Source organism: Anomalospiza imberbis, chromosome 13, assembly GCF_031753505.1.
Source record: "Anomalospiza imberbis isolate Cuckoo-Finch-1a 21T00152 chromosome 13, ASM3175350v1, whole genome shotgun sequence".
NCBI classification, from domain to species: Eukaryota; Metazoa; Chordata; class Aves; order Passeriformes; family Viduidae; genus Anomalospiza; species Anomalospiza imberbis.
The window spans coordinates 3288485-3313442 of NC_089693.1; the positions used below are offsets into that span (position 1 = coordinate 3288485).

The 24958-nt window shown below is 43.8% G+C and overlaps 1 protein-coding gene and 1 long non-coding RNA gene across 4 annotated transcripts in view; one reads left to right on the plus strand and one right to left on the minus strand.

The window, feature by feature from the left end:
- ADAMTS17 (ADAM metallopeptidase with thrombospondin type 1 motif 17) overlaps window positions 1-24958 on the plus strand; it is a 158309-nt gene that overhangs the window by 35995 nt on the left and 97356 nt on the right. For all 3 annotated transcript variants that reach the window (XM_068203621.1, XM_068203623.1, XM_068203624.1), the window contains exons 7-8: window positions 798-841; window positions 22852-22957. In XM_068203621.1, coding sequence (XP_068059722.1) covers window positions 798-841; window positions 22852-22957 — 150 coding nt within the window. The remainder of the gene's footprint in view (window positions 1-797; window positions 842-22851; window positions 22958-24958) is intronic.
- On the minus strand, window positions 1765-4289 carry LOC137481737 (uncharacterized). Its single transcript, XR_011003634.1, has 3 exons — window positions 4049-4289; window positions 3444-3528; window positions 1765-1901 (listed from the first exon to the last, which is right to left on the minus strand). It is a non-coding gene; the product is annotated as an uncharacterized lncRNA (long non-coding RNA).

Below are 24958 nucleotides of genomic sequence, written 5' to 3' on the forward strand. Positions count from 1 at the left end.
TGTCATGACGAATCTCATGTACAAAATCTTCTCACATTGTCAGTGCTTTGATGGTGAGCTTCAAGGCTTTTATTCTGTTTTTGTTTTATACCCCTCCACAGATCCCTGGCTGATTTGCGGGTGCCACTGGCATCTATAGTGTCTTCTGCCTGGATGAGATGTGGGGAACCAAATGGGGTCTCCTGAACCTCTCTGTGTTGGATTCAAACCATAACATGGCAAATCTGACTGTAATAAGTTTAGCTGAAGCCAATTTGCCCATTACCAGGAAAATCCTGAAATTCTCTTTCTTCTTCTGTGTCAACATCTGTCTTTCTCTGTTTAGTCCTGCTTTTTTCATGTTCTTTTCTATTCTAGTGAAGAATTGAGAATTTCTGGGTACATATTATTAGTTCTGTGCCTTCGGGCTGTGCCCCACACATCTCCTCCTCCCACTGTCTTTCAGGGTGCATCACAGGATGTCTGCTCCTTATTGTTACAATTCTCTTGTGGAAAGAGCTTCATTTTTAATCCAGCTGTGGAATAAGTGTGACATCACAGACTGAGGCAGGGCTCTTCTGGGTGCTGACTCTTAAGTCTGTTACCTTGGACTGTGGTACACGGGGCTGATTCACATAATTGCCTGTAATCTCAGGAGCAATCAGGGCTGCTATCGGTGTTGTCATCGTGTAGACTGCACAGCAGCCTTACAAAATCCCCAGACCTCAACACCCATGATATGTGAGTCATGCACCACTGCTTTTTCCTGGTCTGGAGGCACCGGATACATTTCACTTCTGTTCTGTTTTTCTTTCTAGGACAGATTTCTGCGTGCACAAAGACGAGCCTTGTGACACTGTGGGTAAGTGCAAGAGGCAGGGGAGGGTATTTGATAGGCACCTCTGTGCTAGGAGGGGTGTTCTGGGCAATCTTTCACTCCTTAGTTTGCTGTAATGTTGGTTTTGCTGTTCTGTGTACCTCTGTGATGCAGATATGGATTAGCTGACCAGGGTATGAGCTATAAATAAGCCATTACATTTTAACCCCTTCTAAGCCCTGGCAGTCTCTGGGTCCAGGAGTTATTCTTGAGTATTTCTGCTTCCTTGCATGCAGAAGAAACTGCCTCTTGGTGTGTCTGTATAATGTTCCTTTCAGTTCTCTCACCTCAAACAAGAATTTGCTAACTAAGGAGTGTATTTCCCATTGTAAGAACCTGTGTGACATTCCCAGATCAAGCTGGCACTCGGTCACCGGAGAAGAATACCTCATTGTGGGAAAGCCAAGTTAAATCTTCTTTTCAGCCTCCTGCTCCTCCTACTTCCTAACTGCCTTTACTCCTATCCAAAGCCTGCATACACAGGGTCCTTACATCCCACACATTAAGTACTTGGTTTATTTATTTCACTCAGGTAGCAGTAACCTTCACAGTGTTCTCCTGTTTTGTTTTTTTTTTTTAATCCCCACAGTGGCAGCAGTGTTTGGAGGCACAGCTCAGCATCATCTCTGTGATGATGGCATGAACTTTTTTAAACTTGCCTCAAAGTCAGGTAGCCCCTCATCCTCCATTCTGTGTAAACTTGGGATGGGTCCTAATTTTCAGCTGTTCTTGCACTCCAGTGTTCAGGGAGACACTTGCAGGGGTTATGGACAGTGGGTGATGCAGAGCAGGGAGGGAAGTGCCTTCAGCAGGAGCCCTGTGGAAGGGCTCATCTTGGAATGCAGCTCCTTCCCTCTGTGGTGTGGGGATCAGGTGAAAGGAGGAAATACAGAGCTGGAGGATACATACCCATGAGCAAGGACTGGCCTCTGTGTCCGAGTTTTCTCCATTTGGAATCCCTCATAATGTGTTTATTCTGTGTGCAATGGAAAACACACTTCCACTGAGGAAGGTTTTTACACTGTGTGCCTGCACCTGGAGGTGGCTGTGGTAAGATACAATAAAGAAGTTAAAAAAAAAAAGAGAGAGAGAGAGAAGCTGATGGAATAAACATGCTGACTAAAGTCAGAGCTCTTTCCATATTTAAAGAGAGTATTGTTGAAGATCTCTATTCAGGGAATTATATTACCAGAGACAACATGACTAAGGAAATATTTTTATGACTTCTTTTCTGTTCTTACAATACCCAAGTTATTTCTTGTGCTGCAACTTGCTGCAGACTGTGGCTGCAGTGGAGAAAGTAGAAGATCACAGCAATGAAGATTAAACTCACTTGTTGCTCTTTCCAGCACAATTGTCCAAGATATTTAGAAAGTGAATATTCCTGGGACAAAACCAGTCTGGCCTCTTTGCTCTCTTCAGTCCTGCTTTTCCTACCTTCTCCTCTGACATTTGATTATGTGGCAGCAAAGCACTTATATCTTCACTTACACGTTTTCTGTGCCCCATTTAGCCTTGTTGTGCCATTTGCATTTTTTCATGGCAGAGGAAGAATAAATTAATGAATGTTCTTTCGTGACACGCAGCTGGTTTGCGAAAGTGATTAGTGTTGGTAGTACTAAATTTTAACCATGCAAGAGATTCTCTGGTTTTCCTCCTTTGTCAGGATTGGGAAAAGCAGGTGTCAGTTGTAGATAAATAGGTTTTTAATAGCCAGGCCTCCATGCCACGTGCACACGCTGGGTGATATGAGCAGCAGTGTAGCATGGCTTTGACTTGGGCTTAGTATGAGTGCAACAATTGAGACAGGTGGATGCCCACTGATCCTCCATGCTGGCTTAGGAACGTTTATCTTGGTGTTTCAACCATTTCTACTGTTGCCGGATTCCTGTTTCTCACTCCAGCTCCCAGATATTCCTTTCCAAATCAGCAGGACTGCCTGTGGGAGCAAGAAGTGAGTCCAGCGAGTGACATCACGTTTGGTCTTAATGGTTATGCTGAGGTTGTTGCACTCTCCAAAGTTCTCTACAACAGCAGCTTGCTTTCATTTCTTGCTTTACACTTGAACGGACGAAGAATATGGTCTCAGCAGGTGTATGTGTGTTTTTACTCCTGCTTATGGCTGAGGTTGGCCCTTGCAATGCCAATGCTGCCATCCTGTAAATGCAGCGAGCTCTCCTAAACCAGGAGACTGAGGCTGCTGCGCTATATAAGGCAGAGAATTTGGACTCTTAGACTCCTGATTTCTGTTCCCAGCTCTGGCACTGACTCATTTTGTGACATTTGGCAAGTCAGTTGCATTCTGAATGCTTCTGTCTACCTCTGTGAAATGAGGATTTTGAGTGCAAAGCTACAGGAGATTGCATGGCTTAGGGAGGTCTCCTGTAAAGAGTGTGGGGTTTTTGGGGGTGTGATGCAGTACAAGTCCAGAATCTGATGTTGCTCAGTCATGTTCAAGAGACTCTAAGGAATCTGTTGGATTATATGTCCTGAAATAAGAGGACTCAGAGTGCTGTAGGTAATGTTATTTTCAGTGACAATGCCTTGATTTTCTTTGCGTTGTGAGAAATAAGGAAGCAGAACTTACCCTGGCGGAAGCCTTGAGGCCCAGCTGTTGTTGGGAAGTGGGATTATGAAGTTTGAATGGCTCTTAAGAGGTGTTCATTTGTGCTCTGAAAGATCCATATTGAAAAACCTGTCTGGAATCTTTGCCTGCCATGCAGACACAGCTAGAAAACAGCAGCAGGAGGTTTGTATTTGTATTCTGGCAGGGGCCTCTCACTGAAGCCAGTTGCTCTGGGGACTTGGTTCAAATTTTCTTGGACCAGCTGCCAGGGTAGTGTGGAGGGTTACATAATGGCAGAAACAAGCTCAAAAATGGGGAAAATGTGTAGGTATGTCTTGAGGTGCAGAGCCCACTGCCTGCACCACGGGACAGAACCACATTTGTGTAAGAAATAGTTTGTTAATGCTCATTGCCCCACGTGGTTGGGTAAGGTAGGCCTGGGAATGGATGGATTCCAGAGGAGGTGGACAGAAGGAAAACAGTATTCCTGTGTGGAACAGTTGTGGTCCAGCAGCCTCTGCTGCGGGATCTGCTCCTCACTTTGAGCAGGAAGGTTCTCTTTGTGTGACACGACCTCATCACACACCAGTGAAAATTCCCGAGTCTGCTTCGGGCTCATCCCTCACCCAGAGCTGCCGTTTCCTGCAGAAAAATCTGTGTTCCAGCAGAGCTGCCTCCCAGCCAGCCAAATCGCGAGTTTAATGTCTTGCTATTAATATCAGGCTGCAGCTTGGAGCCTTGCACACTGTCAGAATCCAACCTTTCTGTGACATAAGCAGATTGAGAATGCCCCTTTCGTTCAATATTTCCACTGCCAGTGCCAAATAAGCAGCTTTACGGTTAGTTAGGAATGATCCTGCATATTTCAAGGCAAAGCTTGGCCTTCATTCCTCAGTGTACATGTTACCCCAGATCCAAGCTGAAGCTTCCCTGTATTCAGCTAGTAATAAAACTGGGGGCAGTGTGGAATTGGGAAATGGAAAATGAGAATGTGTCTTAAATATCCTTAAATTGCCCTGCTTAAAAATGACTTTACCTCTGCTGCAGTCACATGTGCTCCTCTGTGGCTTGATGTTGGGGAAAAGAAAGCAGAGGAAGTGTGTGTACTGCAGAGGGGCAGGCTGAGCTCAAGGAATATTTGCCTGGAGAAAACCAAGCACAGAGTGGAGGTGATTGAGAAACATAGTTTTCCAGACTCTTTCCACAAGTGAATCAGTGTTTGGAGAAAAACTTTCCCATCTCCTGGCTGTTTATCGCAGTGAAGTGTTTCAAAATATGCCCAGGTTTGGCAAAAGAGGATCTGTGGTCTGTGTCTCCAAGTAGGCTTTTTTTATTCCATGTAAAACACCTGAATAAGGGACTGCACATTTTTACCTTTTCCTTGGCCATTTGCCATCTCTGGCTGGCCTGTCCACAGCAGGAGACAATTCTGTGTGGACTGTCTGTACTGTTAATTTAAATCTTCCTCCCTGTGTTGTATTGATTCCAGTGCCCTGCCAGTGTCACAACAGAGAATTCATCCCCAAGGAAAGGGAAAAGACTAGCTGGTTTACTGTGAGTGGAAAAGGAATTCTCACATTAAAAACATTTTCCATAGTGGTTCATGTTGAATGTTTCTGTATATTCCAGGGCGGGTTTTTATTTGATGCCAGAATAAATAGAAATACCTGCTGCTTAAAACAATTCATTAGAGCAGCAGTGCCTGGCTTTAGCAAAAGCCTTGCCGGGACTGTCCTTCAGACCAAACCCAAACCCAGCTTAATGCATTAAAATGAGCACACTGGAGTTAAAATGTCTCTTAAAGAAACACTGTAGAGTTGATTTGGTGTTTGGGAAAGAAAAGGACCTCACAGCACTGTAAATTTCTGTCAGATGTGGCACTAAAGACCAGAGGAAAATCCTGCTTACATCAGCCTCAGAATCTTGGTGGTGGCTTCACTGGGGTCAGGATGCTGGTCCTGTTCTTAGATGTTGCCTGAGACATGCAACCCTCCTGAAACCATCTTACATTCTGGTTTTATTGTTAAGGAAAGTAGAGTATTTGAATTTTATTTGCCTTTGGGTTTGTTTTCCAGTTCAGTAGTCTTGTTTAGGTTTGTCTTTATTCATTCCATGTACTGAGGGCACTGGTGAATTTTTGATTTCCTTGGCTGAAAAAGGTACTGTCCTTAGCTGGGAGCTCATATTGTCCTGCTGCAAGGAGTTTTTGTAGAAAATAGGTGGTTGATCACTCTTCTCTTTGGGAATTTACCAATCTGTGAGTGCTATCGACTCGCAGTTATCTCAATTTTTAAAATTTTCTGTTTCCTGTATTGGGTGAAGGAAATAACTTGGATAGTTAAAACAAATGCAAGTGCTTAGTGGGGAGAGGATTAGTTACGGGTTTTCTGTACATTTCTCATTTTTCCCTCTTCCATGTATTTCCAGCTCCCAGCTCTGAGGTCTCGCAGACCCTCAGTTGTTCTCATCATTAACTCCCTTCCCTTTCCTCTTCCCCTTTTTCTCTTTGGGGTTAGTTCAGAGCTCATAGGAGTTCTTCTCAGTTTTGTTCCTTTGTGTTGTCTTTGTTCAGCTGGGCCGGGACAGGCAGAGGCTGCTGTTCCCAGGGGCCCTGCAGGGTCTGGTTTCCATCACTCAGACCTCAGGACGTGCCCACCGAGGTCACGGAATTTCCCTACGTTTACTCCACTTTAGTCTTCATAAACCTCCAGCAGTTCCTCATTAGTTCTCCTCAATAGATCATTCTCCTTTTGCAGCCCCAAAATGTGTTTCAGGCTTTTTTATTTTCCCATTATTTATCTGTCTGTCATGCTCACCCATCCCAGCAGATAAAACAGTGGCCTCGCCGTGTGGTGTGTGTTTGAAGCTTGTTCTCAGGGAGCTGGAACTAAACACTGTCAGCAGGGAGGAATAACACACTTCCTGCTCTGTACCTGGCCTTTCATGTCCTCCATCAAACTGCTATTGGTAATTAATGCTGGTTTCTGAAATATGTTCGTAGTCGTCAGATGTTGGGCAGCGTGTCCAAAATACTTCCATCAACTTCCCCCCCCGCTTTAGTTTGTTAGCTTGTCTCTGCTCATGCTAAATCTTGCTTTCCTTGTCGATTGCTCCCTCCTGACCTTCAGACTTTGAGAGATTTTGTCTTTGTTGTGCCTCACCCCAAAGCTGGTGCTGGATGTTTAAGGTGATTTTAGCTTGAAAGCTTTGCCTTCTCCCGTGGTTTTAGTAGTGGTTCATGGGGATGTGTTTTGATAAATGCAAGTGAGCAACTGTCTAAAATGCTCTGTCTAAATGTGGAAAAGACCCATACTACCTGGGAAAGGACACAGGCAACATATTTCTGACTAAATATTCTCCAGGCCATCACATCTCAGCATTATACAGGGTGGTGCTGGTTACTTTTTGAATGAAATGCATCTTGATGGAATTATCATAGAATTCTAGAATGATTCGAGACCATTAAAGCCCAGCTCATTCCAGCCCTCTGACATGGGACATTTTCCAGTAGATCAGGTTGCTCCAGTCCCATCCAGCCTGGCTTTCTTAAAAAAATTCAGTGGCTACCAGAGCTATGGTCCTTCCCCCTCAGGAATCCAGGACTCCAGCCCAAATCCTAGCCTAGTGTCCAGCTGGTGGGTAACTAAGCTTCTGTCTGCTGCCTTTATTGAAAGGAGTAAGTCACGAGGGAAAATATTTGCCATGACTTTGTTGATATTTTTTCTGATACTCTGGCTTTATTCTTTGATTTCAACTCCATCTCATAAATCGCTTTATGTGCTAAATCATTGTGCAGCTTGACTGGTGCAGGTGCAAACACGTCCTGCATTCCACTCCAGGGCCATTTCTGTCTGTGTGAAATTATATAGACGTGTACACAAAGCACCTGGGAATTTTGGTCTCATAGCTTAAAGGGCAGGTACCTGCATAGGATGTTCCTTTCCCCTCACACTCTTGCTGTGTCTGGGGCTTTGACATGCAATCACTCTGGGGGAAAAGACTTGTTAGGGCTGTTTGAGCTAACAATTCCCAGTGAACTTACAGGATAGTGTCCTTCAGAAGCAATTCCGTACATTTTCATGCTGGCACGGAGAAACAACAATCAGAAGTATAATATTTTAATATTTTCTTTTGTGTGACAGGCAGGTCTTAGGGCTTTGGTTCTCCTGAATATACTATGCAAGAACTTCTGAATTACAGTTTTATTTCCTAGACATCTTTGTGCCTCAATTGTTTTCTAAATTAGGGATGATTTGTGGGACTCTGCTTGAGAACCAAAGCTTTGCTTATGGCCAAGCAGCAATTAATGATGATTTAAAGAAATCTCTGCTGTTTATCTCGGACAGGGGTCATTGTGTTTGCAAACCGAGAGGCAGGAGCCTAAATAATGTCCAGCTAAGCCCACACTGCCAAGCAGCTGTCAGGAAGAGCTCTGGAACTGCTCCTGGCTACTGTGTGTGTGAGGCTGAGAAGCCTTTGAGGCAGACACGAGCAGAACAAGCTCATTATGTTTGTTCTATGGACAGACCATTAGTGTCTTTTGGGGTTTGTAGTATTTCTGCTCTTGTCTCTTGCCTCATCCATGTAAATGGAGATTTGCCATGCTTGCTGCACTGCTTCACTCTGCAGCTCCATCACTTCCCCTTGCTGAGGGTTTGTTTCTCTGGGGGATTCTCACCAGAATGATCATAAAACAAATAAAATCATCAATTCTGCTTTCATAGCTCACCCTGCTTCTTACTTCCCCTTTTGTTATAAAAGGTTGTGGAAAGATAAATAGTGTTTCTTTTCCACGGTGTCAGACCTGCTGTCAGTGCTCTATAAATAACCCCTCTGGGCTGGGAATGCCAACCTCAGGCTCTCTGCAGCAGAAAGAAGAATTTTCTGCTATGACACGCTTCAGGCCAGGTGGACAGGGGAAAATGAGACTCATAAAAACCATTTCTCCCTGGTTCTCATCCAAGAACATAGAATGATTTTGCACATCCCAATTTCCAGCCCGGCGCCATACCCGTTAATTCCTGGTGCCTCCCTGACAGACCATGAAACTACACATTGAGGGGTTTTTGCACTGTATGTTATTGGTAAAAAAAAAGAATCTATTGAGAGAAGTGAATGAATTTGTAAACAGGGCCTTTTCTCAGTACAATCCAAAGCTCTGTACCAGAGAGATCAGAGCTGTGATCCCCATGGTGCAAGGCTTCCAGAGGCAGTTCCACTTCCTTGGGCACCAGCCAGTTCTTCAGGTCAGTAAAATAGTGGCTTAAGTCCTTCAGCAGGCCAGAGGTTTGTGTTCCTTCTTTCCACTGCCTGGGTCCTTATTTTCCCCTCTGTTTACACATTCCTGGTCAGTTTGCTGCAGACTGCAGCACTTGCAGAAAGCTGACGCGTTTATAACCGAGAAACCTCGGAGGTTTTTCTTCTCCTGTCAGGCATAGATGGCTTTTATCCAGTTGACTGCTTTACAGTGCCTTTATCCTTTTCTGGCTTGAAAACATTTCAGATAGTTCCTATTGTTTTATAGACCCTGTAGCTAGAAAACCAAGCTTGTGTAAAAACATCTGTACATAGCTGTGCAATAGGCTGCAGACATGCAGGGTAATAAGGCATGATTGCATTCATTGTAGCATTTGCTCCACTGGATAATCAAATAGAAGCATTCCAGTTGCACACAGGATATGTGAGAGTAAAGGAAGGAAATGAAGGACAGTTCCTTACTGTACTTTTACATTTCTTTTGTTTTGCAGCTGCCAAGGCAAAATGCAATTTTGAGAGTGAGTTTTAAATAACGTAGAGATGAGATTTTACTGATGATAACCAAGAAAACCACACTGAGAAGTGTGCATAAAACTTTCCCTCCCCTTCCCCAAGAAGGGAGTTTGATCTGTGCTGATTTTTTTTTTTTTTTTCATTTAAATTGTTTTTTTCCAAGCTTTGGTTAATCATCTGGTGGTAACATGACCTGGTATTATACCTAACCCATTTTGCAGGGTGTCTGGTCCTGGCAGGATTTTCTACACCAAGTGCACTGAGTAGACTGAAAGTCACTTTAAATCCTTGGAACGTTGTTGGGTTTTATTTAACAGTTCTCCCACTGCCTCAGCACAAGCTCCAAGCTTTTCAGCTGGGATTGTACTCCACATAATGCAAATAGGAATTGGGTATCTAACAGTACTTTGCAGTACTGAAAATGTTCCCTCTGTTTACCAGACTCTGAAAATGTTCCCTGTGTTTACCAGTGTGCTGAAAATGCAGTAGGGAGTGTGCTTCAGCCAGCTGTGATCCACTACAAGCTCATTCCGTGGCTGGAAATATTAATGGCAGGTGCTGTGGGGAAGGTGATGACATTTTGAGCTGACCCAAGAATGCACAGACACATTCTGGAAATAAATTACTGTCTCTAAATGCATGGCAGAATACTTTGAATTTTACACATACAGATTTGATCAGATATTCCTTGTAGAAAATACTGGGGCTTCTTTATCAAGTCCTTGCCAGTTTAGATAGGAAGGTGACTATAGATAGTGACATTTTAGCCAAATTATCACTGACAGGTGTATATACATATATGCGTGTGTGTATTTGTGTATAAACTGTCCCTTGAACAGAAGTGGATTTCCTTGGAATTTTATTTGGATACAAGGGTTCTGCTATGTAGGTTTTTAAATTTCAGGTTCAGAATCCTATAATCTGCAAGGGTTTTGCCTGGTAGTTTAACAAGTCTTTTTACCTTTTGGGTCAGCTGAGAAATGCATTGAACTTACCAGAATAATAATAGTAAAACCCATAGACTCAACCCATCAAATATCTTTCTCCTCCTGTACTCTTTCAGCATGATTTGTAGAATGTGAAGGATTTCTGTGTTTGCTTAGCTTGGAATTAGCCTTGTATTCCTACTTTGGTTGGTGGTGATGAGCAGTCAGCAGGTTGAAGGCGTTTGTTGGTTTTGTGTGGTTGTGTCACACATTTTTGTGGGGTTGTTTGCACTAAGGCTCTGCCTGGCCATAGCTGGGCTGCTGGGTACACATGAATGTTCTGCTGAGGATCTGCTTGTTGGTTTTAGTAATATCATCCATCAAGCTTCAGCATGTGCAGCAATATTTGTGCTGTAGCAGACAAACAGTGTAAACACTGCAGTTATTTATAAGAAAACTGGCCAGTAAGTTAGGAAACTCTGTGTGGATGTTTTTATTTATTGAAAATGAGTCCATCAGTCTAATCAGACTTTGTTGTTCTTGAAATGACAGGAAAATAGGAGACTGAAGTTAGATTTCTATTTAGAATGTATATTTTATATTTCTGTTTAAGAAACGTGTATGCTCATGTTTCTAATCTTGTGTGCTCCAGTTTGTTTGCTTTTCTGGCTCTGTCAGTCAGAGAGCAAATGTTGTCTCCAGCTTGGTCTTGTCTGGGTCCAAGAGTGGATGAAATTCCTGCTATAGCTCTCTTGACCTGTGTCCTGGCTCCTGGGGAAGTATTGGTGCTTCTTCTAGTCCCTTTGATGACTCTTCCAAGTGTCTGTTCACTTCAGAGGGGCAGCATTGTTCACTGGAGCTGCTCTGCCCTGCCAGATGGTTTTTCCTGTGATTCCTGTCTGACCTGTACCACATTCAGCAGCATCTGAATAGTGATACTTTCCTGTGGGGATCCTGGGATCCTGCAGAAGTGTTAATGAGGGCTGCTGAAGTTCTAAACTTTGCAGTTTCCTTTCAGCAATGTCTGTTACCTCACCAGAGTTCAATAATTATATTTCAGTTTCATATTCTTCCTCCTGGTATCTTATTCCCTCTTCCACGATGTTCTCTGATTTTGCCCCAGACTTCTTTCTATGGGTTATCTGTCTCACTTGGATCTTCCCATTTCCCTTCTCCCTCTGGGGAGCCAAGTGAGGGGCAGAGGTTCCGGGTGCAGCCCTCCTGCGTTGGCATTCCCTGGGATGTCTCTCTGCATCTGAGGAACTGGGGAGGGTGTGATGCTCCTGGCTCAGAGCAAAGGTCTGGATTCTGAGAGCATTTGGCCCTTTGCATGATGAAGAACCCCAGCTGTTGCCTGCTGTGGCCAGGATTTTTGTTCAGTGCACTGATGGGTTTGCAGAGGTGCAGGACCCATGCACGGGTGTCTGTGAGCCGCAGCGTGCTGAACACAGAGGTAAATAAAGCTTCCTGGCTTTGCACTTAAGAAAAAAGACAAAGATCAACCTTCTGGGGGTGGAAACTGAGTAAAAGAAGTCAGGAAATTATTTAATGCACTTCTCCAAATCTGGGGTTATAATTTGTTGGTTCCAGTGGGATTTTGATCAAACCTAGGCTGATTTTGGTCCTGTTAGAGTGGATGTAGTACACATCCAGCTTGTTCTGTGGGGATGCCGTGAAGCTGATTATGTTATCACTAATCAGGTGGCTTTGTTGGGAAATGCTTCTCATAATATGGCAGCTGCCAGGAGGCCACTGCCACTGGGCTCCCAGGCAGGCTGGTTCAAGAATACCCAACCTGTGTAGCTGGGGAGTGAGCTGTTCCTGCTGCTGTTCCTGCTGCAGGCTCCCTCCAGGAGCCCTAAGTGGGGTTTGGCAGCTGAGGAGATCCTGCAAACTGTGCTGCACACTCAGGGCAGAATTCTCAGTCAGGGACGCGGGGATTTGGCTCAGAACTGGAAGTGTCACCCAGGCAGGTATTGAGGATCTCCTGCATTTCCTGGGGGTGTTCTATTTAGAAACACGTGGGACTAGAAGACGCAGTTCTCTCCCTGTTAAGAGAACTTCAGCACAAAGCGCTGGAGCTGTAACATGAACACAAAATGTCCCCTGGCTCCTGCAGGATCTGTGACAATTTTCTTTAGTGCTGTCACTGTCAACCTCCCGGGCTGCCACTTCTGAATTCTGTCCATAAAGGCCCCAGGACTGGGACTGTGCCTTGGCTTGTGTCTGTGAGGCACCAGGGACTCTCTGGCTGCTGTCAGTCATTGCAAGGAGCTCAGTGGTATTCATCCAAATTTGTGTTTTCTTTCACTGGAGCTCAAGTTTGAACATGAGAGATTTCTTTTTATGAAGTGTGAGAAAAGCTCAGGCTGGTCTTTTTCAGAGTGAGAATATCTCTGTAGCTGGTGGCTGTAAAGGTGACATTTCATCTTTGAGGAATCTAGACAAAGGGGTACTTAAAAAACTAGATTCAGGACATATTAAAAATATCTCCAGCCATGTTACCTCTGAAATTAGCCATTGCTTCTCTTCAGTCAGGCTGATGCTGTGATGTGTTTATGTCTGCATAAACCACCCTGTGGGTCGTTCCCTTCCTGGGGAGAGGGTTCCAGGATGGCCAGCTCTGTTTGGGAACCCAGAGGAGAGGCCCTTTGGGTTGGCAGGAACCCAAATATTTTAACCTGGTTTGGTGAGTGTGTCTATGCCCTGTGTGTGCTTTGTGCTCATGTCTATGTCCCCCAGTGATGGTTGTTCTCTAATATTTTTATAACCTGTTGGCAAATTGGAATCAAACTTGAGGGTATGGAGGTCAGAAATATTAGGCTTTCAGAAGTTTTCTGAAAATTAGGAAACGAAGCAGAGGAAGGAGCCATCTCCCTCTGATGCTGCCAGTGAGGGAAAGATTGCATAATCCAAGTTTACATCAGGAGCCCCAAGTGGAAGTGGTAATCTCTAGGAAATCAAGCCATTAATTTTGACATAAGTTTAGAGGTTTTTTTATTTATTCTCACCTCCCTTTCCTCGGTGCTGTCGTGCTGTGCCAGAACAAATGGGATGCCTGTTGGAGGTGTGTGAGGAGAGGAGCAGAGCCATGGCACTGCCTGCTGCCATGGAAGGATCATTTTCACTGCCCACCCCTGGCAGCAGAGGTATCAGCCAGGGTTGCTGAGGGGAGGTGCTGGGGACCAGCTTTTCAACGCAAGTTCTGACTAAACAGAGTAACTCAACCCCATTACCCTTATCAGGCACAGCCCTCGGGTTTGTCAGCCTTGTCAAGTCAGGCTGTGAGGTTAAATCAGCACTCAGCAAAGAATTAAAACAGAAGGACTGAATCAAGAATTTCTAAATAAGTTTATCAGTGCTGGCTGGCAGCTCACCAATGTGAAGCCAAGAGCTTCAGCAGCCCTGGAAGTCAGGATGTGGGAGCTACAGATGAAAAATATCACAGGAGCAATTTGGAAAAGCATCTGTTTGGGGTTTGATCACTGAGCATCATCCCATGTGCTGGCCTGCCTTCCCTGCAGCTCACCTGAGCTGCTCTAAAGTAGCCAAGAGAAAGCTTTGACATGCATACAGCACCTAAAAATAAAATACACTTTAAATATTAGCATGTTTCAAAAGTATAGGTTTATTCAGGTTTTGAGAGTAATGATTGCTGAGTCATTCTGTAAGAACATGGAAACAATTTAATGGGGAGCTGTGGAAAAATGCCATTCATCAGCAGCACAGGTGTTCAGCCATCTCCAAAACGTTCAGCAGACTGGGCTGACACTCTCCAGACACTGAAACATTGTTCACTGCACGTTACTGAATGTTGTTTAACCATTGCAGGACTGATCCTTGCTCATGAGCCCACCCCTGACCAACACCACAGCAGGGTGAGCTAGGCATGGCTTGGGAAAGCTCTTGGAACTGTTAAAAGAATATTTTAGTTTAATTTGCAAAGCTTCTTGAGTTTCTTAGTGTTTCTAACTACAGAAAGGGAAAAATTGGAACTGAATGCTGGACCCTGACTGTTTGCTCTTAAAGCAGATGCTGTTTGGTACAGAGACTCCAAATATTTTTTCTGATTTATTGCCAAGTCTGACCTTGTCTCTTCATTCTGGAAGGGAGATATAGTGAGGAATTTAAAGGCTGCAGAATCCCTGCTGCTGAATTCCATGTTCTTATTTGTTTAACAGTCTCATTAAAAGCTCTGATTTGATATTTTTCTTCCTTCTCTCTGAATTCAAGCCCTCTGTTGAAGCAGGTGGCTCAGATGAGTTGCAGGGACAAACTGACAAGTCCAAAAGTGAATTGACAGAACTTATCTGAAAAAAGGAAGATGAAAATAGCCCCAAGGCTGGTTTTGAAACCTTACACAGTTTGCAGGGCTGCAGCTATGGGAGGCAGTGCCAGGGTTGCTTTTCCATTCCTTGGGAGATGGAAACCTGCAGGTGGGAATCCATCCTGAGGATAGGTGTTGGCAGACTGACATAGGCATGTAGCAGAGTGGTGGGAATGGCAGAGTTATATTTTTCTCTCTTTTTGGTGAGTTATTTATTTCCTGAAAGATGCAGCTTAGGGGACAACTGATGCAATTCTTGAGTTCAGACCTCTTCCACCAGACAGCACAGGTCAAAATTAAAATACTGAAATACTGATGTTTAATAACAGCTGGGAAAGGGAAGGGTGAGAGATGCGGAGTCATTTTTATCCTGTGTCTATGTGCTGCAGCCACTGCAGTGAAAGACAACTACCCAGCTCCACAAACCCTGAATCCAGTGCTCAGTCCTGCTGCTGCCTTGATGGGCTGCCTGCCTTTTTCATATTGTCAGGCTGATGTTCCCATGCATGTGGGAAAGGAAGGTCTTGCTTAACTCTACAGCAGCTTGTAGGAAGGACTGGCAGGTTCCTCCACTGAACACCATGAGTCCAACACAAGATATTCAAGTCCAATGCCTTTGAGCCCCAGGCAGAGGTGACTTTCAAGGGCCAGGATCCAAATCCTGATTTGCAGCTTGGTTTCACAGTTGTTGGTGATGTTTTCTTTGAGTTCTCAGTCTCTGTTCCTGTAGCCTTTCAAAAGCATCAGATCTCTGCTGCCTTCTGCCAGATCAGATTCTTTTCTGGTGTGAGATATCCCTGAACAACATTGTCCCCTGTGCCTCTCTCATTTTCTCTTGCTATCTTCTATCTCTCCGATTTCCATCTCTTGTTCCTATACCAGTTCCAACAGCTGTCCCTCCTTTATGCTCAGTGCCAGGTTTTGCCCCCACCTCCCTGCCTGAATAATCCATGCCCTCAGACTTGTTCAGTAATTCCTCAAGTGAACCCATGGTGCCAGAGACTTCTGACTCGGGCTGGAGATCCATTTTTCTCCAGCAGTAAGTACACACAGACATTCTCAGGGAGCTCATCTTCCTTTCTGATCTTATCTCCTGCCCTCCTTGACCCCTGCCTCCCTCAGAAGTGACTCCCTGCTGCCTACGAGATCAAAGTCATGTTTCCTGAAGCCTTCTGGAAAACCCATATTATCTCCATTTGCTACTTTTCTGTCCCTGTCTCTTCTCATTCCCTTATCTCTTCCCGTTTCTCTTCCTGCCTTGTTCACTAAATTTGAATTATGCCAGGCTTCTGTATTCTTCCCACCATGGTGTGTTAACTCACTCAGTCCAATCCCAAGTGGAATCCCTCTCTCAAATCCACCTGGCCAGCTCTTTCTCTGCCTTTCCTCTCAACAGCTGTCCTAATATATCTCACTTGGAGTTATCAAGCCCATGGAATCCCTGTGTGTGTGTGAGCATGGAGACTTTCAGCACCAGGCAGTGATGTCTGTAAGCAGATGGTGAATTAACTGCCTGGATTTGGGAATCAGCATTCAGGAATGGTGGTCTGATTTGGACTAAATGCCCCAAAGTCCATATTTAACTAGAGAAACAGGATTGCAGGAAGGAGCTGTTTGAGATCTGCATTCAGCAGCAGCCCAGGCTCTGGGGAGTGTTGGGGAGAAGCTCTCTGGAATGTGGCTGTTAGCATATCAAAGTAGAGTAAACATGGAGATGATACCCTGCTTCCTCTGCCCCAGTTAATTAAGGCACTCCTCATGTCTCCTTGGATGGGAGGATTTATTAATGTGCTGTCATCCAGGGGAGTGATGGTTTGCTGAAAGGGAGGAGCCATTAATGGCATGGAGGATGTCACGCTGAACAAAGAGCAGATGTCAGAGAGACAGGGAATTTCTTTTATCTCCTGCTTTGCTGAGGTCCTAGATCCTGGTGTTTTATCATAAAAGCTTAGAAAAGTAGGGCTGAAAGAACTTCAGGTGGGCTTTTAGTGCATTCCCTTGCTGCAAGGCAAGATCAGTGGTGCCTGTGTCACTGATGGATATCTGCTCCATGGGGCTGAGCAGGGTGCTTGTTTCCAGCTTTCTCTGAAATCCAGTGAGCACCACACCTCTCCTCAGGTACGGTCAGTGTGGTGCATATTTGTGTTTGTGATCACAAGTCCTGGTGGATGGCACTGGAAGGGAATGTGGTTTCAGAGATGCCCGTGCCAAACCTCTGAGGGTTTCCAAAGATTGTCTGCTCTTGTAATGCAGCATGAATAATGTTTTTGTAGACTTTGGTTAAAGGGATCTTAAAAAGTGCTAGAACATCTCTCAGCTGTCTTATGTCACTGCATTTGGTGTCTGAAACAGCTTTGCTGGTGTGGGTGAGGACAGATATTCATGAAACTAGGAGAGGTCTCTGTCTCCAGAGCTTTTCTACTGTCTGGGCAGCCCCCTCTGCCTAAATCAGTGAATTAGCAGAGTGTAAATCCAATGCAAATAACATTGGAATCAAGCTCTTGCCGTCTTGGGGAATGTCTGTGTGTGGGCAGGTTGGTAAAGGAGCAGATAAATGATTCATCCATTAAACTTGTAAAACCTCAGGAGAGTTCCCAAGAAACAGAAAAGCCCTGCAGAAAGACTGAGAGGTGAAGCTGAGGGTTGGCCGTGCTGGGGAGGGGATTCCACATGTTCCATTAATCGCTGTCCTGCGGGGTAATTAAACAGAGAAAAGGAAGATAGCAAAAGCACTCCTTTAAGCTCTGATGATTAAATCTTGCTGCCTCTGCAGGTTTACACACATGAAGAGGTCTGGCCTCACAAAGGTATTTTTATCAGGAAGGTACTGAGGAGGGCAGCTGTTTTAGGTGTCAGGTAATTTGTTTGGAAATGGGCAGTGCACTCCTGCCTGGGCTCCAGCGTGGGATGAAAGAATTGACTGAGAAGTTCTCTTGAACTATGAACTATGGCAGTGGTGCCATAGCTAAAATTTGGGTGTTTCTGCCTGAATCACAGTCCTTTCACAAAGATTAAGGCACGTGGTTGAATCTGCTTATTCAGCTAGAGCCCTGGTCTTGTGAAATGTTATCCAGGGCCGCTCATTAGGCCCTTGGGTGTCATACCAATATTCAAGGCCAAGTATGTCTAGTTATTCCTAATAATCAGAAAACTATCTCCTGCCAAAGGAATTGAGCATTTCACTCATTTGTGCTACGAGGACCTTGTGTTCTGAGGAGTTCATCCTTGTGAGCTCCAGAAACATCAGCTGGTACTGTGAATATCGGGAGAGATTTGATCTGTTAGTCCTTCAGGGTGAGTGTTATGAAAATCAGGAGATTCAGAAAGTACCTACACTTTGTGTTTCAGCTGTTTATTTTTCTTGCTGGGCTTTTAGGATTCTGACAGCAGTTGTGTACACTGGAAATGACAATGTTTTCAGAGGAAGAAGTTATTTTATTGGGCACTACAGGACACTACAGCTGTCTGAATTCTGGGAAAGTTGTGCTGCATCCCTGCAGGTCATGGTGAACAGAGCTTTTACAGGGGTCATGTTGAAATTCAGGACAGGCTATATTCTCCCAAGGGAGAAGAGGATTCTGTGCTGATGGGCACATTTGCAACAAGTTGCCCAGGTACAGAAAGTCAGGATCTGGTGGATATTCTCAGGAGTCCTGGTGGCTTCCATCAGTTGGTCCATGACATCAGAAGCTCTTCCTCTATAAAGACTTGAGTTCAAAATATTGTGACTTGCCCTGGTGTGATTATGAATTTGTTTTCCTACCTGACTGCAGCTGTGTCTCGTGCCCTGGATGGTTGCACTGTAGTTTCTGTAGTTGTGGTTCATGATGAGTGTGTTGTTTCCTGTGTGGTTTTTGTTAAATGCAGTAACAATGAACATTATTGCTAAGGGAAACAGTTTCCATACGTGAATATTAAACTCTAATGGAAACCATGTTGTTAGTGCAAGATTAACAGAAATTGGCATTTTAGAGGACTATCCAGCATTAAGCCAAATTAATCTGTGCCACTAAGATTGCACGTCCAGCTTTGAATTAGGACATTCTCATAAAATGGAGGAACAGCTCACCCTGTTCACTTTTCTGGATGATCCCTATAAACCAGACTTGGCCTGGAGGCTCAGTGGTGACAGCCTTAGCCTGTCTGTGTTGTATGTGCTGGAGAGGGCCCTTCCATGGATACAGTTCTTTTTCACCTGGATACTGCTGGCTCTTGAGACCTGTGTTTATTCAGCTGTAGAGCAGTGTTAGTACCTATCTTGGAGGCAGTTTAGTGGGTTTCTTCTTTAATGTTTCTTAAATTTTGGAACCTTTTCTATGTAGGCTCTATAGAAAGGGAGAAGTATTTTTCATTTTAAGTATCACAAGCACTGGAAGATTCCCTTGGTGACTGACTTGATGTGTAAATACAGGCAGGGCATCTCTGTCAAACATATCATTGCCATTGAATGGAAAGGCAGAGCATGAATCACTTCAGGGTTTCCTGATTTTACTCCTGTAGGATGTTAAGAGAGGCTACAGGAATGTAATTGATGGCAATGTGCGAGCTGCACAAATTGAAAATCATGGGAGGATGAGAAAAACATCAGCTCAACACCAAACTAGTACTGATGGGGAATGGGAGGTTTGCTCTGAGCATGTGGATGTGCAGGGAGTCTCTGTCTGTGCCAAGCAGACTTCAGGACTGGGAGTTTGGCTCCCTTCCCAACAGCAAATACACTGAGCAGGAGGAGAGCCAGCCAAGTTTTAATCAAGTAAAAGTTCTGTATCCAGAGGTGGTTGGCAAAAGAAGAGATTAAAGTATTAGGAGTGCAATGAAAACAAGACATTAGAGAGTTGAAAGCTGGAGTACCTGGACGAACCACTTGCTGAGTGAATACTCCAGAGCCATTAGGAGGGAGCCCCAGGTGTTTGGAGTAGGACAAAACGGGAACCCACACACCAGGACTTGTCTTCTCCCAGCTTTGGCCATCCCTGTGGCAAGTGTGTAATATCCTCATGCCTTGCTGGGCTGGGGGGAGCGATGGGATCATTCCCCTTGGAGATACTGCTGGTGGAGGGCTCATAGCTGGCAGGAAGGCCAACAGCTGCAAACTGTTTATGTATGACAAGTTTTTGGATAACTGTGAGTTTACACAGTTGCCTGTGTCCCAGGCTTTGCTGTGGAAGTGCAGATAGCTCTGCGTGTCCAAGCCCAAGCACAGAAGTTATGGGCTGTAATTATGTAATTTCTCTGGAGAGAAAGGAAAGAACCCTTGTGCTTGGTAATAGTAAAAATAGTAATTGGCTTTCCTTTCCCTCTTCCACTGATGCTCCTGCTTGACCTTTTTTATATATTAAAAATACATTTGTGGTAATTGCTGACAGCATATCTGAAAGATAAGGACATTTTTCCCCCAAAGAAAGTCACTATCTGTATATTTGCAGAGGCACATGAGAAGTGTGGGGTTTTCTTAAAATATAAAAACCAAAAATCCCAGTTCAGCTTCCTTCCCTATTTTTCATTTTCACACGCACACACCTGTCTCACAGACAGGGCCAGAGGCAAAATTACCAAATAAAAGCATTTCCTCTTATATTATTCCCAGCCTGGTAGAACCATGGTACGCCAAGATTTTCACAAACATGTCAGAATTTGTGAAGTTTTTATTCCAGTTCTGCAGACTTGAAAGGCTCAGATAAAAATCTGGAAATTTAAGAGGCAAACAACAGTTTCCATTCATCCCAATGAAGACATAAATCATGTTAATGCAGCTACCAAGGCATTGTGCTACTATTGTTGTTGGTTAAAGGTGTATTTTTCTCTGCATATCAGTTATGTGGATCATTGTACTGGCTTACAGAAAGGTTGCATTTATGTTATTGGTTCAGATAGATTTACTGAAGAACTGGAGTATGTTTGCAGATCAATAATTTATTTGCTGTTGATATTCTGGTGAAAGGAATTAATGCTAAAATATATTGGTCCAAAGGAAAATTATAGTCTTAGGAAATAGTTTGATAGAAAAAATAGATTTCAAAAACGTTTTTAAGGCAAGCTTTTTCAGGCTTAAAATGTGATACCAATTTGTTATAACTGGCTTGCTGTTCCAGAATGACTCTTATTAATAAGCACTCAGCAGTTCACAAGCTGGACTTCTTACTGAGTTCATTCCATGTACTCCAAAGGTTTCTGCTCTTCCAGGATTGAGTTTCTCTGCCCAGTCCGTTTCTGTAATAATAAACTAATTTTAAATGGCTACATTTGTTTAATTGATCATTGCAGATCTTATAAAATGGCCACACAGGATTCACATTAAGCACTGAAAATAGCTAATAAAAATAGATGACTCAGAGTCTGTAACTGAGCCACAGTCACTACTTCTTTGACCACTGGTGGATATACAAGTCCTTAATCATTTCTTTTCCACCTTTGAATAATGAGGGTTTTAGTGCAGAGCAGAAGCCAAAATAATAATGTGGATATGCATTTCCAGGTTCAGTGGGGATTAGAGCCACTAAACAAAGACTTCAGAAGAATTACTATTTGGGATAATGTATTTGACGTTTTAATTGTTATTTAACATATTTTAATATATTGGTAGAATGCTAGACTGTTCTGCTGCAGCACACCTCCCAAAAATGGGAATGTTGCCCCCTTCCATCACCTTGATGGCAAACATTGACCCAGCCTCATTTTATAAAATCTCTCAGAAGGAACTTGGCATGAATAATTTAAAGCAAAAGTGACTTGCCTGATTGACCCTGAGCCTGAAATGCAATTGTTGCTCCCCATTTAAAACCTCATGTGTCAGACACAACTGAGAGAGACATTGGCACAGGTTAATGGAAGACAAAGGTGGAATAATCAGGTTTAGTGGTTGGAATAAAACACTTTTGTTAAAAGTCCTGCTCTGGTAATTTCTGCCTAAAACTGCTGAAAGGGAACCAAAATATTTCTCCTTATTCACTAAAAGTGTCTTTCAGCTGACTCAAATACTCGTTTTTGGCTTCCCTTTGACCAAAAAGGGGCACATTCATTGGGCCACCAGGTGGGTGTGGACTGAGCTTGCAATCTCAAAAATCTTTCCCAAAGAAGTCTGTTCCTTCCTGAGCAATTCCTTGATGTCCTTTGGACTATTCTGCATGTAAAAAGCAAGTGAGTCCAGGAAGAGTGCTGAAATCCAGCCTTTTAGGCCATTGATTTAAAAGGTTAAATTTTGATCTCTTTGTTTGTTTGTTTGTGGTATGGATTTGCCCTTTCACAGTCAGCATTTTTAAAGTAAGCAAGTGTTAGTGCCTGATTTCTGCCACACTCTTCACTGCAAGTGCTGAAGTAGAAGGCTGTTTCCCATCCCTTCATTCCATCCAAAACACCCCTGGCAACTAATATCCCCATCCTTATTGTTGTCAAATCACATTAAAACAGAGCTGGACTTCTTCCAGGTCTAAAGTTTTACATTTGCACCCTGATAAACACCGCTTTGTCAACTCTGAGACGAAAAGAAGAAAAAAAGAAAACTGGGAGATCATGGCTCCATTGCATGGTCATGGTCTGCTCCTTAAAGGCAGCTCCATCCATGGAACCAGTACTGCAGTGAGGAAATAGATTCCTTGTGTGCTGTTAAATACAGAGCAAAGCAGATACATGCACTGGGACACCCTGAGCTAGCCTCTGGTGCCAGCACAGCATTCCCAAGTGCAGTGGCACTTTCAGCAGGGGCCACTCTGGCTGCAGGAAGGGCAGATGAGGACTATTGTTTTTCCATAGCAGAGGTTCCATGCCATAACTTTTGAATTCCTTTTTGGCCTCAGCCTCAAACCGTTCGTGGTGCCCACACAAACAGGAGAATACTGTGCATGGATTAAATCCTAAATTCCACTCAGTAATAGGAGACTTGTGCCACCTACATTGGCTTAGTGACTCACCAGCAGCACTTTGCCAGCTCTCCTGGCTCTGACACTCTCTTTTAAGAGTGAAAATAAGGGAAAATGTAAGATCTTTTCAGAGTCTCTGCTTTATTGTTTTATTCCTGCTCCCTGACTTCATTCTGAAAATCAGAACTCAATTTAAATGCTTGTTCAGGTTCCTTCACTGCATCTTCTAATGCTCTAGTAGAGGGTATAAGCAGACAAGTTTAGATGAATTTTTGGGTCAGTGAAATATATTTTTGACACAGTGAAATATATTTTCCAACAAAAGCAGCGAGGGTGAGTGTGTTTTACTTATTTCCTGTCTGACAAAACTCTGGATTGATTCTTCACTAGGGTGAGGAAGAAAATACTCAGATGACTTTGTATGGAAACTGCTCTAATATTTTTCATTCTGGTTGCATTTTTGATCACTTTGGCTGTTACTGCTGCATGTTTTGGATGAATGAGCTGTTTCACTGGTTCTGATGGGAACATTCTCTGTGTTTCTGTTGCAGGAATTGCTTACCTAGGAGGTGTCTGCAGTGCCAAGAGAAAATGTGTTCTTGCTGAAGACAATGGTCTCAATCTGGCATTCACAATTGCACATGAACTTGGGCACAAGTAAGAACTTGTCCTTCTGTTTCCTTCTTTACTTATGCCACTGCAGGATACTTTTATTTAAAGCCAGACAAGTGCAATTACTAGAGTGGTGTGTTTGTTATGATTTCATAAATGTAGCACATTGATACATAACCTAATTTTCAGGAGGCTTATGTAAATACCCATTTTAGCACACAGAAATCTTTCTAGCTGTTCTTCCCCTGTTTACAGCTCTCTGTTCAGATTCTGAGTAGCACAAAGAGGCCTCAATCTCTTAAATGATTGACAGTAATAGAGACTAATTCTGATTTTCTTTACTGTGTAGAATAGGTCCACAAAACCAACATGAGCTTCAAAATCTTTGAACTTGCTAATTTTTTTCTGAAGTTCAGGTGTCTGTGTCAAGGACTTTTAATAGTTAAATAGTTTGGTAATGGTTTCATCTCTGCATGTGAAGTAATCTGCTGTGACTGAAATGGTAAACATCAGTATTTTGGAAATGCCCTTAAGCAGAATTATTTGATCAACAGAAAGAATTCCTATAAATTGATTTATCAGCTCAATCACACCTAAGTAAGGCACTTCAAACACACTGGAAAAAGCAGGAAAGAGCATGACAAGTCCTAGTCAGACAGCAATTTGCAGAATGAGATTACTGGGTACTTTCTGCAGGTGACTTTGGAGACTCTTTAAAGCTGCCTGTAAATATCCCATGGGCAGAAGAAAACAAAATGGACTGGAAGAGTCAGCTGCATGCTCTTAGTGCAGATAATGAGTTAACCAAAGGTCAGCTCCACATTCCCTGCTCTCCAGGCCCAGTGTCACTGCACTTACTCATAACACTGATGAGCTTTTTCCCCTTTCCATTGGCACCGCTCTGGTTGCAGTGTCACAGTCAGGCTGTGGAAGGTACAGAATTAGGCCAGGAACAAAGTTATACAGGGGGCAGGACCGTGCCTGGCGGGTTTTCATGCACTCTTCCCTTCAGCCTCTGTGGATGTAAGGTAGGAAATCCCACCTTTGATCCTGCAGTAAGAAGTTGTGCCTGAGGTTTTTCTGCACCCTTCCTACAGCTCATGTGTCTGGTGTATCTTCCTTTCCTGCAGTAAGTATTTCACAGCTAGGTCAGAGCCAATGGAGCGTGTTCAGGTTCTGGCCAGTCTCATTCCATGACAAATAATTACTTTATGGCAATGTATTTCAAAGTTGCATGGAGGATATTTAGGTTACCTACCAGAAATGGATCTCCTGTTCACCCTCCAGTGACACCAAAGGCAGCTGAGCCAAACCGAGGGTGGTTTCAGCAGAAATGAAGGACATTTGGTTTTGGTTTTATTTAGATTGCACGCCAAGATGTTAAACTGAGCCTAAACTTAATAACAAATTAACCTGTGGGTAATGCTAAGGGAAATTCAGCACTCATCTTTGGATGGGCCAAGAGTAAGAGGGAAAAATACTTGAGCTGCAGAAAATCCAGCTGTGTGAAAGAGTGAGACTGGTCTGCCCTGGTGTTTGCCAAGTTTCTCAGCAGAGCTGACAAGCTTCCTTCTAATAATGCCTTGCAAAAAAATCCCCATCATAAATAGGGGATGTAATGCTTTCAGATCTAGTTCTCCATCTGTGCAGAAAATTGCAAACTCCATTTTCTTTTCTGAGGGCTGTTTTGGTGGTAAGACCACAATGTCTTTCCTCTGCTGGTTTTCTTTCTTTGCCTTCATCTTGGAAAACTATTTCAGGAGTACTGGAGGGGTGTGGGGGTCAGTTAGGGCCAGTTTAGGAACCCAAGGCATCGGGGTGATGTGGCTCTGGGAGGGCACAGGAGCCAGGAGGGCTCCAGCTGAAGGTTGTAGAAGCTGTTGGGAGGATTTTGCTGCCACAAGGGTTTGGGGACATGTTCCAGGTTATCTCGCTCCACAAGGAGCTGCAATTCTCTGTCACATATTGGGGCAAACCCTTCTGCCCCCTCTGCCTTGCCACCATCAGCCTAATCAACCCCTAGTGCTGCCAAATCAAAACAGAGAG